This window comes from Apteryx rowi, unplaced genomic scaffold (assembly GCF_003343035.1).
Source record: "Apteryx rowi isolate R43461 unplaced genomic scaffold, aptRow1 scaffold_27, whole genome shotgun sequence".
NCBI classification, from domain to species: domain Eukaryota; kingdom Metazoa; phylum Chordata; class Aves; order Apterygiformes; family Apterygidae; genus Apteryx; species Apteryx rowi.
The window spans coordinates 985,902-1,003,220 of NW_020449085.1; the positions used below are offsets into that span (position 1 = coordinate 985,902).

Sequence of the window (17,319 nt, forward strand, 5' to 3'; positions counted from 1 at the left end):
GAAAAGAAGACAAAATTTAAAAAAAGAGCTGGAAGAAACATTACTACAGTCACTCGTAACAACACACGATGTTCTCCCATCCGAGACCTCCTTGCCGTGCTAAGGTAAGAGGAGCAGACTTACCGCTGGCTTCTCTCGTTGATGGTATTGACTCCCTGAAGGTCCGAAAGGGGTGTCCGTGGGCTCTTCCGAGTAATACCTAAAGCAGCACATCAAAACAAAGGTTTCGCCTGGCTCTTCACCAAGGGAGGATGAGCGCGGCCGCAGCTTAGCGTTGACTGGGGCAAGGAGGAGCATGCACTTGTCATGGCACATGCTGGGCACGCAGACGTGGGCGCCGAGGAGGAGTCGCCGCGGTGGCTGCCGCATCCGTCGGCAGCTAAGCTCTACCCCTTCGCTTGCCACACGGTCCTCAACCTTACAAGTAACGCTGCTTGCTGAAGCGGACRACTTTTCCCTCCCACACGGGCGCGTTTTGCTGGCGACGGGGCTCGCAGAGCTGACGAGCCAAAGAGGGGCGAAGCAAGCGGCTGCCGCCGCTGCCAGGGAGCAGCGAGGCAGCAGCTCACCCGCCTCCCGTCAGCCCAAGCAACTCCYGAGCAGCAACGCGGGCGCTCCTCCGCACGCCCGACCGCCTCCGTGCTCACGCAGGCCGAGCGACGGCACGGAAATCGGGTGCTTTGAGAAAAGGCAGAGATTTAGGTCGCGGCCAAAAGCGGCCATTTCTTCTTTGCACGCTTTTTTCTGCAAATAAACGGACACCGACATGCATAGCAAGTGGCACGCTGCTGCCAGGRGAAGCCTCAGGGCTTGCAAAACTAKGTCTTCTCGGATGGCTTAGCTTTAGTGCATCGTGTATGAAAAATAGCCAAGGAAGCTATAATGCAATAGTTCTGCAGGCTGCAGAAGCAGATACTTCCCCTGTTATCTTCTCAAGAGGTGGAAATGTTTTGTAACCAAGCGCTTAAGAAGATGACAGAAGGCAATTTTTGTGGAAAACAAAATACCTTTCAAGTCACTAAGATGCATACATTTAAAGACCTGAGAAACTTGAGTTTGACGTGAAAACAGCCAAGCAATTTTTAACTGTCTTGAAATCTCTGCTGTGAGAGAGGAAACATTGTAGAGCTCCCTTGACATTGCAAAAGYGTGTATGCCTTTACCCTGATATTTCTGCAGCAGAACAAAATTTTTTTGGGAAAAAAAACCCCTCCAAAATGAAGGAAGTCTAAACCATAGTTTGTAACAGGATGGGAAGAAACAATAACGTATTCCCTCCTCACATTTATCACTTTCATATTTCAAATACCCCTGTTGCTGGGGTAAAAGCTGCCGTAAGGATCTTCTCTAAAGATGAACGCAGAAGAAAATAGGCAAAGATTGGAGCCAGCCGTGCTAATCTGATTTCATTTAACATGGCCTAGAGTTCAAAACTTCCTTTTAAATCTCCCTCGCTGCAGCTTAAGCCATCATCTCTGTTACATTCCCCTGTTTGGAGGGACCTTTTATCTGTTTTGAGCCTCCCATTTCCCCCCTCTAAAGCTTCTTCCTTAGAGCACAGAAAGCCAGTTGCTTCAACTGTCTGAAATAACGCAGAGAACGACCATCCTCGATATAAGRCAAAGAGAACTGCCGTCAGGCTTGCTTTGGAAGAAAGAAGAAATGAGAATAAGAATTTGCAGCAATAAACCTCTTGGAAAAACTGAGTTCTGCTTTTAGAGCCCGAGAGCAGAAAACTGCAAGGCTAACGAAGTGCACCGATTTTGCTAGAGGCACGGGATTTTTAGGCGCTGTTTTAGGTATCTATCTTCCTCCTCCTCTTTATTTATTTATTTATTTTTTAAACTATTTGCTTTTCCGGAGAAAGACTGGAAGGGAAAAAGTGGACAAATTCAAACAGCTGCCCCGTGCTTCCAGTATGAACTGATGCACAGACATTTCCCYTCAGGTATCTTTGATCTTTCCGGCTGTTGATTCAAAACACATTCGAGGAACGAAACATATACACAGCTATCATATGGATTTTGTACAGTAAAGTGAAATTCTGCTCAAAATACGGCAGYTTTGCAGTGTTTTGTAAATAGTTTTGCAGCGTAGCAGTGGCACAGATCACTGTTAATAGTGCGGAAGAGATGTGGCTAAATTTAAAATTCTTCACTACAGTAAGCAAGAACATAATGTCTAGCTGTGTATATTTATATAGTATATACGCCTGGATGCTTTCCCATTAACACGCAGAGRGCTCCTTTAACATAAAGCATTGCATTTTCTTTAGAATGTTTTTGACCATAATATTCATGGAAAAAAGGCTTTCACTGTTATTTCAAAGATTTTTGGTTTTTTTTTTGTCCATGCCCTCCTTTCTGGAACAAACTCTGTCCTCCTTCGCTTGCCTTCACCCCTGCGCTTCCCACCAAAGAAATCCCCGAAAGAAGAAGCCAAAACCACCGTCTACCCAAACGAGCCAGACTGAAATTATGAAGACAAGGCTGTAGCAAAATAGGACTTTGCATTGATGGGGAAAAGAAGATTTCTATTTCAGGCATAGTGATGTAGCCCTTTTCCGGGAAAAGAGGGGGGGTTTTAGAAATGAAAGGTGAGAAAGCTTTAGATTTAATCCGATGATTTGCACATGGCTTTGAGGATCCTGAATAATGAGTATGCATTAATAAATTGCAGATATTAATACTCTGCAAGCAAAGAAAACAGTGGCGTGAGTAGAAACCMCTGGTTCCCTACAGCCAGCTCACGTGCAGGTTGAAAGGTTGACCTCTTCTACGTTGCAGCAATAAAATTATTCCGATCTCCAAAATACATTCGCCTTTCTGCAGCTGGAGTGGCTTCGGAAAGACTGACCGATTTGCCTGCCAGATCTCTCTATCTGCCCTCATCGAGACGAGCTGCGGCTAACACCCAGTTGACTCCCTRCTTAGGAACATCCACCGATAGAGACTGTGCCAAGGACGGCAAGGACGTAACTTCACCTGACCTGCAGGAAAAGCTGAGTGCCAATGGGCAGCCCCAGCCTGACCACTCTCACCTGCAGGTCCCCCAAACTCAGGATCCAAAAATACATAYGCTCCAGCCCTGGCTTCGCCTGTCGAAGAGATTCAGCCAGGAGAACCAGCTYGTAAGAGCACACCCCAGGCGAAGACGTCAGTGATTTCTGAACCCCGAACGTGAATTACTTGCTCGTCAGGTCAGCTGCTCTTGGCCAATCCCTAATTTTGCTCCCAGATCCCTAAGCTGTTTTTATCGTGAGAGAGAACTGTATCGCCACCCTAGTAGACAAAGCTACATCGTATTAAGCAAATTTTTCCAACGTTGAACTCAACAGCAATRYATTTACATAGGACTTCCCCGCTTYACATTAAATGAGGGCTCTATTTAAACGCGTCTCTTTGGCTGTATGGGTTTCCTTCTTCATGTTTAGGCAAATTGCAAACTAAAAACCCCTGAACCTCTCCCATTGCTAACTTACAAATCCTTACCTGCAATTGAAATCACTATATTGATAATCACCAGCCTTTTAACAGTTTATTATTAGCAAYGAAGTCACTTCATTAGGAAACTCTATTGCTGTGTTTGCCTAACTGCTTTCTATTTCCTCGTAGCAGTAAGTAAYAACAGTGGGAAATTGGAGGAAAAGAAAATGAAGGTAGAGATCTGAAGTAGRAAGTAAAACATTTCCTCTGCTCCCCCAGTGCTGCCCACTGCAGGGAGCAGAGCAGAGCAATCTGATCTAAGATTTCTAGCAGGAAATACATATTTGCAAAGAGTTAACATGCAAGCACTGTACTTACCACGCTCGTTTCTGTAGAAGCAAACCTCTGCATTTTGCATTTAGCCATAAGTTGCATGATTTCCAAGGCAGCCACTTGGGCAGAAAAATTGCCCTTACAGGCTGCTCGTAGCAGCGCTCTATTTCTATAAGYTTTAGTATGCAAAATGGAGGAGAAAAACTGATAGAGCTAAAAATACAAGCACCAAATACATGTATAAATATATACATACATATATAAGTATATACATATGTATATATGCTCCCTTTTCAAAGTTCGCCTCTACGTTTTAGCACCGCTCCCTGCAAGCGGTAAGGCAGCTCCTGAAATCACGGTAYGTCCCGGTCTCCGCCGGCCGCCCGAGTGAAACGACGGCACGGCGAGCCGCTCTCGCGAGACAGCTAGCGCCGGGGCCTCGCGCGGCCGGACTCCCTTCTCCTCCTGCAAGAGGAGCCCGGCCGTAGCAATTAGTAGCGCAGGCAGGAGTGTCCGTGGTGTCATGCAGAGCTAGTTTAACATGTAACAGGGGAGGGAGAGAGAGAGAAACGGAGACCAAGTGCATCTTTACCCACCCGTTCCATAAAAAGGAAAAAAGTTGCCAAACGCTTTTGTTTAAGTAAAAGCCCTTGGAAACAACGTAGGTACGTTCTCAAGCTACTGTTCTTTTAAAAGTCTGAAGAAATTAAGGAAGTTGTAATTAAAAAAAATTTAAAAGTAGGAAGACTGAGATCTGGCTGCAAGCTGGAAGTCAAGCTCGAGCTGTACCAGCCACATGCCTTAAGCCAGGAATGCTCCTCGTGGCTCTGCAGTGTTTTGAACTTCTTGGCACACATGTGATAAATGAAAAAAACCCTCATTTCAGCATCCTGACTTGTGTCAGCCATAAACTGGGCAAGGCCTAGCAAAACGCTCCAATAGCTGAAGAGGCATGGGTTCGTATCTGAGTTTGCTCTTAAAGCTCTGCCTAATCTCCAGTAGGCAAGGGCTCAACACCCCTCGCTTTGGACAGCCTGCTTCGTAGGGCAGCAGGCTTTCCCGGGGGGGTTTCCTTGCGCGTTTTCACCCTCGCTACCCAGAATGCACCTGGTTTCCATTTCCTGACGTGAGTGTGGGATCAGAGAGGAYGGCGGGATATGGAGCCTTACTGTACTTCTCCTCCTTGCATCTCTGCAGGATCTCTAAGCTCCTCTGATGGACTGGGTGATGGAGAAAGCTAAAACTATCCACACTTTTCAAAACYGCACATGGCACTGCATCATCATGCCCTTGGGAAGCAAAATAAAAACAAAAAACGGAGAGAAGAGAAAGATTACGTGAGCAGAAATCAGCAGAGAGTGAAGAGCAATGCTACCAACGGCCCTGACCGCCCCAGCGCGCCGGGGTCCGACGCCGCGCTTGGGCTCGGACCGCAGCCGCGCGGAGTGCGGCGGTTCCCGTTGCATACGGCCACGACACAATTTAACTTCAGTTACCCCATGACAAGGCACCGGGACGTGCGGACCGGCGCGGCCTCGGCGCCGTCTCGCCGAGGACGCTTTGGCCCTCTGCCCCAGAGGAGCCCATTTGCCCCRTGACCGTACGGCTGTTTCCCATTAACTGCAGGAGATACCAGCTCCGTGGCTCTAATTGCCTTAAGATCTTTGCGAGCCAGAGCGCTATAACTTTATGATCGCTCCAAGATTGTTTGAACAACAACAACAACAACAAAAAAAAAGATTGCACAAATCTTGACTTTTTTTTAACTAGGCCGGGCAAAAGCCTTTCCTCGCTCCTGTCAGCCCTTAGCCTCGGTTTCCTGCACAGGTGCTCGCAAGCACGGCCACCTCCAAATCTGCTCTGGTGCCTACCCCCAAACCACATATTGCTGAGATTTGACCATTAAAAATAGAAATTACTCATATTAGCAAAGGTCCAGTATTCCTTGAGAGAACAAGGACCGCATCTGGGTGGGATTGCGTTTGGGCAGGAGACAGGAGGGGGCACGGCTGGAAGGAGGTGGTGAAGAAGCCACCTCGGCCAGGCCGGGAGGACTTTCACAGTCCAGCGCCAAGCCTGCAGCGGGCAAGACATTACACAGGTGCCACCTCTCCATCGTGATTGAAATGCTCAACTAAATCAGAAAAGCTGTGGGATACGTTCATGCTCCTGCCGAGGTGTGATGAGGGGCCACCTCTCCATCGTCATCGAAATGCTCAAGTAAATTGGAAAAACTGTGGGATATGTCACRCTCCCACCGAGGTGTGATGAGGTCACTGAGGAGTTACCTTATGTCAGCATATATCGAAGCATTTAATACCAACGCATTAAATCATCAGAAAGGACCAGTTTGAACTTCACAGAGGAACGCTGTCAAGTATCGTCCTTCTCACATTAACATCGCTTTATATTGCTCAGTGCAAGAACAGTTTTCTTTTATTACCTTTATTTGGCAAATACTGTTTTTTGTTTTTTTGTTTTTAGATGTTATTCTTCAGGGTTATTTTGGTGCCCAGCTTTGGGAATTCTGCCCAAGTYGATGGGATTTTTTGAACAGGACCCCTTCATCAGTGCTAGGACCTAGGTTCATGTCCCGCTTTGCAAAACTACACCAAGAACATGGCAGAAAGCTCTGAGTTTTGGGAGCTTGGTTTATACGAACAGCTCCAGTTCTAAGTTTTCACCGAGGAGTTACTAGGACTATTTGCCCAAGAAATTCATCCTGATAACATAGCAGGCTCCAGAGACATCAGTCGGCCAAATTTATTTGCTAAAAAGCCTTGACAATGTTCCTTTAATCAAAGTTCACGAAAAAACAATCAAATTCAAACGCGCGGCTCTTTTGGACCATCTCAGTCCGCCCAGATAAACTCAATAATGAAAAAAAAAATACAACCATTGAAAAAAAGTCCTTTAGCTCTCTGTATCGAGCCAGATCGCTCTCACGTTTTGGATTCGAGGASGGCTGGCAGCATCGTGAGAGGCATCTCTTGGGCAGAAGAGCCATGGAGCCAACCAAAACGCACAACGTGGCACTGCTTTGCTTCTATGTGCCTCAAAGCGACGGAGGATGAGCATGCCAGCGCTAAAAGCTGCACTACAGGAGTATTTGGAGCACAAAAAAAGAAAAAGGAGAGTGCCAAACGCCAGCAGTAAGAAACACTGATTATCCCCGTGCCGGCACTGCTAAAGCAGAGGACAGACGTGCTCGTAGCACCAGTCGGCGCTACTGGCGTAGGCAAGGAGAGAACTGACAGTAGTACAGGGGGGAAAAAGAAAAACAGAGCAATTTTTGCAGAGCTTGTTAGACACAGGCTAGAGATTTTTCATGAAAAGCTCAGGTTGGTATTGCAAGCATAACCGCAGGCAGGCAAAAGCAATGTATATCAATTTGGGTCTAATGCAAAAGAATACAAAGAGACTTTCTTTAAAAAAAAAAAAAAAAAGCGGCACGTTTCAGACATTTTTCCACTTTTTAGTCACACCTGTCTGATGGACCATAGCCGAAGCAGGCAGGACTTCAGGAATCAATAACCGGAAAGCATGTCTTTTTAAAAAACCACAAAATTTACGCATGCACGCTTGCATGAAAGGATGCGGGGTATAAATGCAAGCGTGTGAAGCTATTCTTAGCTAATCTACCATAATTTTGTCACGACCTCCAGGTCCATGTGCACTGAGGCATTCAAATCAGGCTAATTAAAGCCAGCAAGGTTTGGTTTAACACTAAAAAACAAAATAAGCTGAAAACACATGCTGTCTTCAGCTGTCTGCTTTTTTCCAGAACCGTTACCAAAATGGGTTAATTCTAACGCCAAGGGATTCTTCCATAATTCCCAAATACCTTCTGCCATAGATGCGTTGTCCAGATGAGTGCTTTGGGGGTTTTACGAGCTATTTTGGAGACCGGGGGCACAGCCACGTTTTGCCTCGATTTGCACGCCTGACCAGGGGACGGGCACGAGGTCTCAGCRGCAAAACGAACCTATCTGCAGCGCGGGGTTTCTTTCTCGTTTTATAGGCAGCGACGGTGCACCAGATTTTTTAAAAATGCACCGAACTAGGGAACTTTGTCATTCATGAAGATGTGGAAAATGTGCTATAAATGCCAAAGTGTGGCTGCCCCCGTTCAGCCACAGCTAGCAGGGAAAACAAGGGATGTTTTCCCTACGGAAAAGCTTTACATCGATTTAGGAACTAATTTTAGCTAAACTCCTTTGCTAGTTCTGCGTATATAATCGTGACTTTTCCCACGATTTTTTCCCACTTTGGGTGTTACGCGGTGACTTTGACGCACGTAGACAAAAAATCCCAGGTACAAATTGAGGGTTGTCAGGAAGTTTAAGACTAACCTCGGTCACCCAGACCCTGGGGGTGCTTTTTTCTTTTTAATTCAGCAAACCAAGGGTCACGAAGCACAAAAAGAGGGGCGAAAACCTCTGGAAGCAGCACAGAGGATACAAAGCAGCTACGGCAGCAGCACCACATCCCAGAAAAGGTTCAGAAATTGTCTCAGCAACTACTGTGCATTTGCTTTGGTATGGAAAGAGAAGGCAGCGCAAGCACTAAGTCTTGCAGAGTTGGCGGAAAACCTTCTGGATTCCCTTTTATATCTATATAGTGGTGGAGATACAGGCAAGTCGTGGACACCAACTCAAGACGGAGGCAGCGGGCAGCTAGCTACGACCAGGGCTAACGCAGCAGGCGCAACAGCAAAAGGCTGCCCAAGCCAAGTAGGGCTTGAAATCGGCAGGGCAGGAGGCTCTTGCTTGCAGACACTCAATGCATCTTTTCTTTCCTCGAGCAGCTTGCTTTGGTGCAGCCCGTTCTCCCACCGCGATTTATGAGACACGAGGAAAATGCAAATACGAATTTTCCAAACCAACTATTTCTGGTGACGTTTATTCTCACCGGACGGGAAAATTATTTGTTCTGCTCGCACRGTCTCCATACCTCTGCTCTTTGTCCCAAGCTCTTTGGCTCTCCTGATGCCCAGCTCTCAACGTTTCCAATCAAAGACGGCGGCGGCAGCGGCTCTGCACTCAATTTTAACTTAGCTGACGTTCTCCCTGCTGATGCTCTAATTTCATCATGAATTTCAAGCCCTCTCGTGCCCAGGAATTACTAGCAATAGCTTGTACCTGTCTTTCCAAAAATTGCTTTTATGCAGAGAAATGGTCTAAAAGCACAGCCAAGCATTGCCTGCCACAGCATGATGATGCACCGCTACTTTGCTTTAATTTAATGCCCCCGTGCTCTGCATGAGGACGGAGAGGTGGTTCTACACGACTGCGCAGCAATGAATCATGCTAGACGAGAGAGACACTCTTTCAGCTTAGAGGGCGAACAGCTTGAAAGATTATAGAGAAGAATTAATTTCTATTTTTTCCAGATGTAACGCTAACAGTTCAGGAATTCCTAGTTAAAAATAATTCGTCTTTTTTGCTGGAAGATTTTTATGTTTCTATTTAAATCGCACAAGATTTCCTCCGCTTGGGTCCCACTCAACAGAAAAGTTAAAGCAGCAGAAAAATGAAAATCATTTGTTACAGTGTGCTAAAATTCTACTGCAAATGTAGCTGGAAACGCAACCACAGTGCGCTGTGCTTTTGGATATTGGAAATCTATGCACTTGAATTGATTTTTCTTTTTTTTTTAAATAGATTCTTAGGAACAGGAGCACATCGATAAGTCAGACTGGCTATTTAAAATACTGTAGTAATAGGTTAGATCAATACCGCTGGTGAAAAACTTGCATTAAGATTCGGAGATGGGCGCACTTACCGGTTTTCTTCTCGACGTATCGTTTTCCGGCCTCCCTAAAAGCAACCATTGCCCTGAAAAACGCCCTGAGGACCGCCCAGCGGAAGACGGCCACTGGATCGATCCCTATCATCCCACAGATGAAGGCGTTTTTGCTGCTTCTCAGGAGAGCGACGATGTCTGGCCGCATGTGATCTGTGTTTTTCTCGCGGAAATCCTAGGGAGAGAGGGAGAGGAGGGAAGGGGGAGAAGAGAGGAACCCGTAAGCAAGATGGGCAACACAGACCGAGGTGGATCAGCCACATGAACCCTGCAACAACCCTGCTATCGAATCACGCTATCTTCTTTTCTAGGCGCCTTTTTACGTGCAGGACATACACGCTTTAATCCGACACGCTGTTTTCCGAAAGCRGCGTCAAGAAGGCGATGCTCAAGTCTGCCACATGCAATGACGGCATCGAAAACGCAACTGCAAATCTGCAGGCATAAATCCCAAGGCAGGCTCGCACGCAAGCCTGCCTGCACACCCCAAATCCTTCTGCTAGTAATGCAGTCGGCAGGCACATAAACGGGGTCAGCTTGGAAATAACGTGCATGGGATTTTCAAAAGTACCTACATCAGTCAACCGCTTAAGGAGACCTATGCTTACGCAGCCAGGATACCTCAATATTAAAACAGGCTAATGATGGGACAGCAAAAACCACGAGTTTCTCCAGAGCCCAGAAACGCTGGCAACAATCTGCTGTTTCAAGTTAACTCCAAACACCCAGTACCAAATTGCAGCGCATCGCAAGGGCTTCGCATCAACCTCAGCGCCAACGTCTTGAATTCCTTTAATTCCTCCCAACAGGCCAGCGTATAGGGTTTGCAATAGGGAAGAGAACGTTAAGATATAATCCCCCTCTCCCAAAAATAAACAAAAGCTAAGCTTTTCACCAAACACTCCTCTCCCAACCACTGCTTCGTTTCCTCTAGCCAAGTCCTCTTCCAGGCATCAAACCATCTCCGCGGAGCCTGCGGTACTGCGCTTCCTAATCATAACTGGGTGATGGTTTAAAGGCAAGCGGCGACGGACCTTCACCCCGTATTTCACTTTGCCCGCGTAGTGTTTGATGATGAAAGCCGGTTCCATGACCGCTGGAAACTCGATGTAGGAATTCCCTTCGTGCTGCCGCTTGAACTTGTCCAGCAGCGTCTGGTTTGTGGCTTGGGGAAAACTGATTAGAAAGAGGGGGGGAAAAAAAGAGGACAACTGTGAATGCAAAGGAGAAAAAGCTTTACGCTTATTTATTGATGACCACAGATAGGAAAATAGAGATATTCTGAGCTTCCACTTCTGTGCCTGCCAATATTAAACAAATATTAATCTGAACTATGCTGTTAAATGCTCATATATATAAAAATATATATACACACATACATATGCTCATATGCTCAGCCCTACATCTATGGGATATTCTTATATCTAGGAAATAATACCTATTTTATCTACAAATGTAATTTCAATTTCAGGTGTTACCTGACTGAACCTAGCATACAAGGGAAGGAGGAAAAAAAGGACGGAGACAGGGAAGGACACGGGGAGCTTAAGCACAGCAGTTTGACAGGAGAAAGCCAATTCTTCACCCTTAGGCTTCACGCAAATCTTCTGCGGCTTGTGGGTATACTTCCCAATTTTAGATATTTATTTAAAATAAATCAGAATGGGATTTTAGAAATAAAATTCTACTCCAACGGCAATTTAGGGATGTTCCCGAATTGTGCAGCCCTCTGTACTGATCTGGGATCCTCAGCGGGCAGATGTCTCATCTCCTGTGTGGAGGGAATTTTCCCTCTTTGGGACACTCGCTCCCGCGTTCTGCTTCCAGGGTCAATTTTAAAGGGGGAAAAAAAAGACATCAGGATGGAGACGGACCTCAGGTTGCTTTAGCCTGGTCAAATATTACAACCACAGCTCACTTCAGTGAGCTCGGTTTAACTTCAAGCATCTTCATTTTGCTGCGCCGCGAGAAACAAGGGCAGCAGCAAAGCAAGGGAAAACCTTTGCCCTTCCCCGTCACGGCAGGAAGTCTCGACACTGGATTTTAATAATTATTAGTCAGGGCTTTCTGCTTAGCTTTTTCATTCCCCGCCGTCCACGCTACCAGCTTGGAATCAAAAGGTCGACCTAGCGATCCAGCACGATAAATCGGCACGGCTCCCCGTTAGCATCTCCCGGAGAAAACCGGCAAGAGAGGAGACTTGAGGATAAATGCTTTCTAAGCAAAAAAAAAAATCCACCGCTGCCGGTAGGACAAGCAGTTTTGGACGCTYGAACGCGGCTCAGCTGGGCCCTCGGAGCAGAGCGCTCAGCTCTCCTCCTGCGCCCGGCGGGCAGCGAGCCGGGCAGAGGCTTGCGGCTCGCGGCACCCACTTACTTGCTTTCCTCATCCAGCAGATGGAGCAGGCCCGTTGGCTTCTTGCTGATGAGGTTTATGCAGCCGGAGTTGTCTATGTAGTCTATGTTGTGCCAGCTTATTCCTTCTGCTCTATATTCCTCCTAAGGAAAAAAAAAAAGGAACCCCCCCCCCCCAGATATTACAATAATATTTGGGGCAAGCATAACGATATGCAGAAGCTTTGCAAAAGAAAGGAAAAAAAAATCATTTGAAGTAATAGGAGATGAAGCAGAAGAAAATGTGGATCCTGAACATGCCAAATTTTTCGTAGGTAGCTGCACGTGAGAGCTAGTAGTGCAGCTTCAAGCGCCGAGTTTCAAAGCAAGAGCAAACGGAGGCAAAGACCAAAGGGTTTCAAAGAAACTGCTATGCCGTTCACCAAAACGAACAGTTCTTCTGATAACATGCCGCCAAATAGACTTTTTTTATGGGAAAAAAATAAAATAAAAACAAGACAGAAGGGTTTGTACACCTGAAACCACAGAAAAGTGCGCCACGTTTTACAGTTTTGAAAATATCAACCTTTAAAACTGCTTCACAGATAACAGTGGTGGCACTTTCGGAAATAATAACTATGCTTGACCCCACACGCCATTAAACACGAATAAAAAAAAGATTCTCCTAAGTTTGGCCTGCTTTTCCTTGCGTGTAGGCAAGCTATACTGGAGCCCCTACCCTCCGAATACGTACGACAGGCTGCACGTGTTGCGCTTTCCTGCTTTCCCTTTCCTGACTCGCTGTTAAAGCATCACAGTATATTTGCACAATTCTCAGGAAACTAATGCATTTAGTTAGACGCACGATAAAAGAAAACGGTGGTGGAATATATCCATTTATTTACGGGGGGGGGGGGGGGAACAAACCCCAATGCAACTCCCTTTCTTGCTTCGCCGGGCCCTACGCTTAGATATCCAACCGTATTAACGGCTGGTGCTATAAAGGCTACTGGTGGGTCCTCAGGCAGCATGAATCATCCCAGCTCCAAAGTGGGCAGAGGCGAGGATGTGATCCAGCATTGCTGCTGGGGAAAAAAAGAGCCGGCTACTCCTTTTCCGCAAAGCCACTCTGAGCCTCGCTATCTTCTTTTTCGATAGGGTTTCAAATGAATCACTTCGAGACGCCTGCTGCAGAACTGGCTTTAGTGCGCCCGGAAGAAAGTATATTTGATCTGTTTATAAAAACCATAATCTTTATCGTATGCTTTTGAGCAACAACTTGCAGCTTACTCTCCCTTAATAGCGATCTTGTAAGTGTGCGTTACTCCATGCGTTGAAAAAACAATATCGGTCCAAGTCGTATTTTTACATCTCTTTTTTTTTTTTTAAGACATTTGTTGATGAGAGCGTTGAAGAAAAAAAGAAAAAGCTCCTCGGCTGCACTAAGGATATGCACGTTATAGCAATCCGGTTCACTCCTATTGCTCTTTCTGCTCTTGTTGTTCAAAGYGCGAGCGCAAGCCTCAGAAAGTTCCTCCAAAGGGCCTGTATCTTTACCCAGAATTTAACACGGACTATTCACGTATTATTTCCAAGAACAAGAGAGCTCGTGAGCACTTGGGGACAACCCACAATTAAAGTTTTGTTTAAAAAAAAAGTTACTGTCACGATCGCTGCTTTTTGGTAATGACAACACAATAACACTCAAGTGGGAGGCTCAGCTCGGTTTTATTACTTAGCTGAAATGCAAAAATAACCACAAAAGTGCTCTCGCCCAAGTGGGCAGCTCTTGAAAGGGACAGCTTTCGCATTTTTCCCATTGCCATGAAGGAAACAGAAACCTTTTCCAAATTTCTCGAGCGCTGAAGTTCTCAAACGTTTCACTCCAAGGCACTCAAGCTGTATGCTGAACTCAGTATTGAAGACGTGGTAGACCGATACACCAAAAATACACACCGTATGCACAGGTGTGAACGTATAAATGATGCCGTCTGAAAGGAAAACAAAGTATTTCCCTTGACGCCCGGGACTCAAGAGCAYGTTACTTTATCGACCCTGCCAACGCCGCCCCAGAAGCGAGCCAACCCAGCCACCAGCTCTGCAACGCCTGTGGTGTGCTCCTCTGGAACGGCCTTCCCCAGCGCCAAAGTTATTCCCCGGGCTGGATAATCTGAGCAAGCGGTCCCAGCAGATTCCTACTTTTTCCTCTGCCTATTGGCTTATTGTGCTCCAAGAAGGGAAGGAGAGGACAAGGGACAAGTCAAGGAAACAAAAGAGGCTTTTTGATCATCAAAGTCCCCAAAGAAGCTGCTCAGAAAAACCAGAAGAGCAGCAGCACTTAGCACTAAGCACTACTGTGGCCAGCCGGCTTCAATTATGAGGCCCTTCGGCAAAAAATTACTATTATTATTTTTAAAAGCAGCTCACCTAGTTTTTATTGCGACCCTTTTTGAACCTACTTGTATCGGCATGTTGGGAGCTTTACACATTTTTTTTCCCCCCCAAACCAATCATCTAGAGTTTTCGGTCTGCATAAATCTGAACCAGGCACACAGCACATTGCTGTTTTAGAAGCTCTCTAGAAAAGCGTTTCACCTCAAACATATAGTCCCGCGAGGGATGTTCTGCATTTGCACGGTTAATATTGCTGCAAAAYGGTCTGACCACACTATAAAGTTCTACTAATCCAAAGATTGGTACAAAAGAGCCGATTGGAAACGCTAGCTCTTTTTTTTCTTAAATAATCCTCTGTCAATGACCTGAAAAGACCATTGGGTTGAGCTGGCAATTTACTAGTTTATTCCCACTTCTAGGTGCTTATTACAATTATACTTCCAGCAGTTGGGGAAAAATGATCTCGTAATTAATGCTTACGCTAGGACGCCACTTCTTTGGGTTCACGTCCAGCTCTGCCACAGGCTGTGCAAGATCTGAGGCAAAGCATTAAGTATCTCCTGGCCTCAGTTTCTTCAGCTGCAGGATTTTAGCAAATACTGCTTTCTCCTCCTCCTTTTCCTCTGGTTTGGGTAAGAAACAAAACTTACCCCGTCACTCGGAGGCTGGAGGTCCCCCCCAGGTCCGTCTGTCCTTCTCCCCTCCAAATTCAACTTCTGAATGTGTTGGCCAAATACAAATAGGGACTAAAGTCCTCAAAAAGTAACTTTTTCCACAATAACTCGTGTATGCTCTCATTTCAAGGCAGGTGTGTTTGCAACGGTAACTCTTCCAGAATAATTGTTCCAAAGAGTGAGTGGAAAAAAGCTTCCCTTCCTTTTAACTGGAAAAATGCTAGGAAAAAGGTTATCAGTTTGCTTGTCTTTAGAAAGAATCACAGCCCAGGAGAAATAACTCCAACTTTGTGATCGACGAATATAATYGCTTGGTCTTTACCAGTCTGCAGAATACAGTGGGAATTGTACATGCAAAAGCAGCAGCTGTAGGGTAAAATCACTGCTGCCCATACGTATGTGTTAAACTTCACTGAGTACGTTCTCAGTCATTTATCTTCAATACTGCAATGACTGTCTTTCTGCAGAATTTAGGAGATGGCCTCAAAAGTTACTTCCAAATATTCCTTCATTCCTGAGCCCGACACCCAAGTCTGTGCATCCTTTGATGGATACATGGTCCTCACAAAGCACTTCAATATTAAGGAACTATATCTAAAGAATGTAAGGTTTTTGTTTAATAAATGTAAGGACGCGACAAAGACAGTAAGTAGCAAGTATAAGATAATTGAAATAAGCCATTCAAACAGGAAGGAACTCTCAAACTGAGGGTTAATACCGCTTAATTAAATCAGCTTATATTTATACATTGAATTAAAATGGAGTTATTTTTTACAGGCAAGAAACCTTCCCCTTCTTTGGTGGTTTAAGACCACTTGTACATCACCGCATCCCATTCTAAACAGAGCCCTTCTGAAATGACTTCCCAATTAATTTGAAAGCCTGTCTTAAGACCTACTTAACATTGAGCTCGAACCAGCTACTGCAGAGCAGTGCGCTTTAGCGCAAGGGAATTCCTTGGACCTGTTCTCATGAGTCTTGCTGAGGCTGCCAAATCGCTCTTTCTCTCTGCCCAGCCTTACAGCCCCTGCCCTGGTTTCTCAGCAGAAGGCAACGACCCGTGAGGTCGCCCTTCCCAACGCGGTCCCTCTGTGCGCAGTGCCCTGCGGCGTGGGGCTTGTTGAGGAGCAGCCATGGGTAAAGACTGGAGGAAAGCTCTTCCAAGGCAGCAGCACTCCCTGCACCTTCCCTAGGGGCACAGCGCTTTGGAAAAGCGTGAACAGAGCTCCGCGGGGCAACCTTACAAATCTCACAGCCTGAGCCCTAGTTCAATGAGCTCAGACCCAGGTGAACCGGTCAGAAGAGGCTAAGACCGTCTGGGGAAAATGAGGAATTGCAGGGAATGCCTATCATCTTTTCTGATCATGAAATGTAGACAAATCTGACAGCAGTTGGGGAGCGATCAACTCTGGAGCAGAAATTCCCATATTTTTGTGAATACCAGCAGCAAGGAGATGATCTGCAAAGTATGCTCAGTCCCTCAAAGGTGAGAACATCTGCAGCTTTCAGTCCTGCCCCGGCAGCTGGGAGTGACCGTTCAGTCACTACAGAGATGCACTAGAGAAAGGCAAATCTCACTCTATGCACCAAATCCAAGCCCTCGCCGACTCCCTGCAGAGCTAAGGGAATCTCGTACCACCCTGCTTGATGTAGTAAAATACACTGATGTCATCTAAACTCGTTATTCTGAAACCTGGGACAGAAACGTGTGTGTGAAGACTAATGCGCCGAGGGCAACAACTTTGAAGGAGGGAGGCAGTAATTTTAGCCAGCTTGGCAGGGTTCACTGGAACTTGTTTCTCAGCACTCTGAGATACGGTCTGTGCTGGAAAGGGCTTGCAGTCTTTCTGACAAACTCTTGAAATATGAAAATACAGGGCAGAGTGCTTTTGCTGGCATAGATTATATCAGTTCCGCAGGCAAAATGTTATTGGCAAAAACAACTTTTTGACAGAGACACACGCCTATCCTAGGACCTCTGACAGTGAATCAATGTTACAAAGATTCATACCATTGACATTACTCGTATCTGCAAAGCTTCTAGTCCAATAAAGTCCACAAACTCCTATTTTTGGCCTCCTTACTTCCAAAAACACATTGCCTTACTCTTCCCACCCCTGGAAAAAAGAAACTTGGGTTACTGCAGAGAGAAGGCGGAGCAGTGCAATTACGTGGGAGGAAAGAGCTGTGTTTCGGCTGTGCGCTGAGCTCCCAAACACAGCACCGGACCCAAGAAACTGAGCGAAGAGCCAAAATATTCCATAATAATACCAAAATATTCCATAACAATTCATTTAGGTTCCTCAGAGTCCAGCAGCTCAGTATTTTCCTCTAACTATACAGGGTGAGGAGCTA

General features: G+C 46.0%; 1 protein-coding gene across 1 annotated transcript in view; it reads right to left on the minus strand.

Moving 5' to 3' along the window:
* The window catches only part of MYO9A (myosin IXA), a 191,584-nt gene that overhangs the window by 46,970 nt on the left and 127,295 nt on the right, over nucleotides 1–17,319 (minus strand). Inside the window, exons 12-15 of the mRNA XM_026068429.1 lie at nucleotides 11,940–12,061; nucleotides 10,598–10,739; nucleotides 9,543–9,738; nucleotides 124–199 (exon numbers count right to left, since the gene is read on the minus strand). Of these exons, the coding sequence (XP_025924214.1) occupies nucleotides 124–199; nucleotides 9,543–9,738; nucleotides 10,598–10,739; nucleotides 11,940–12,061 (536 nt within the window). The remainder of the gene's footprint in view (nucleotides 1–123; nucleotides 200–9,542; nucleotides 9,739–10,597; nucleotides 10,740–11,939; nucleotides 12,062–17,319) is intronic.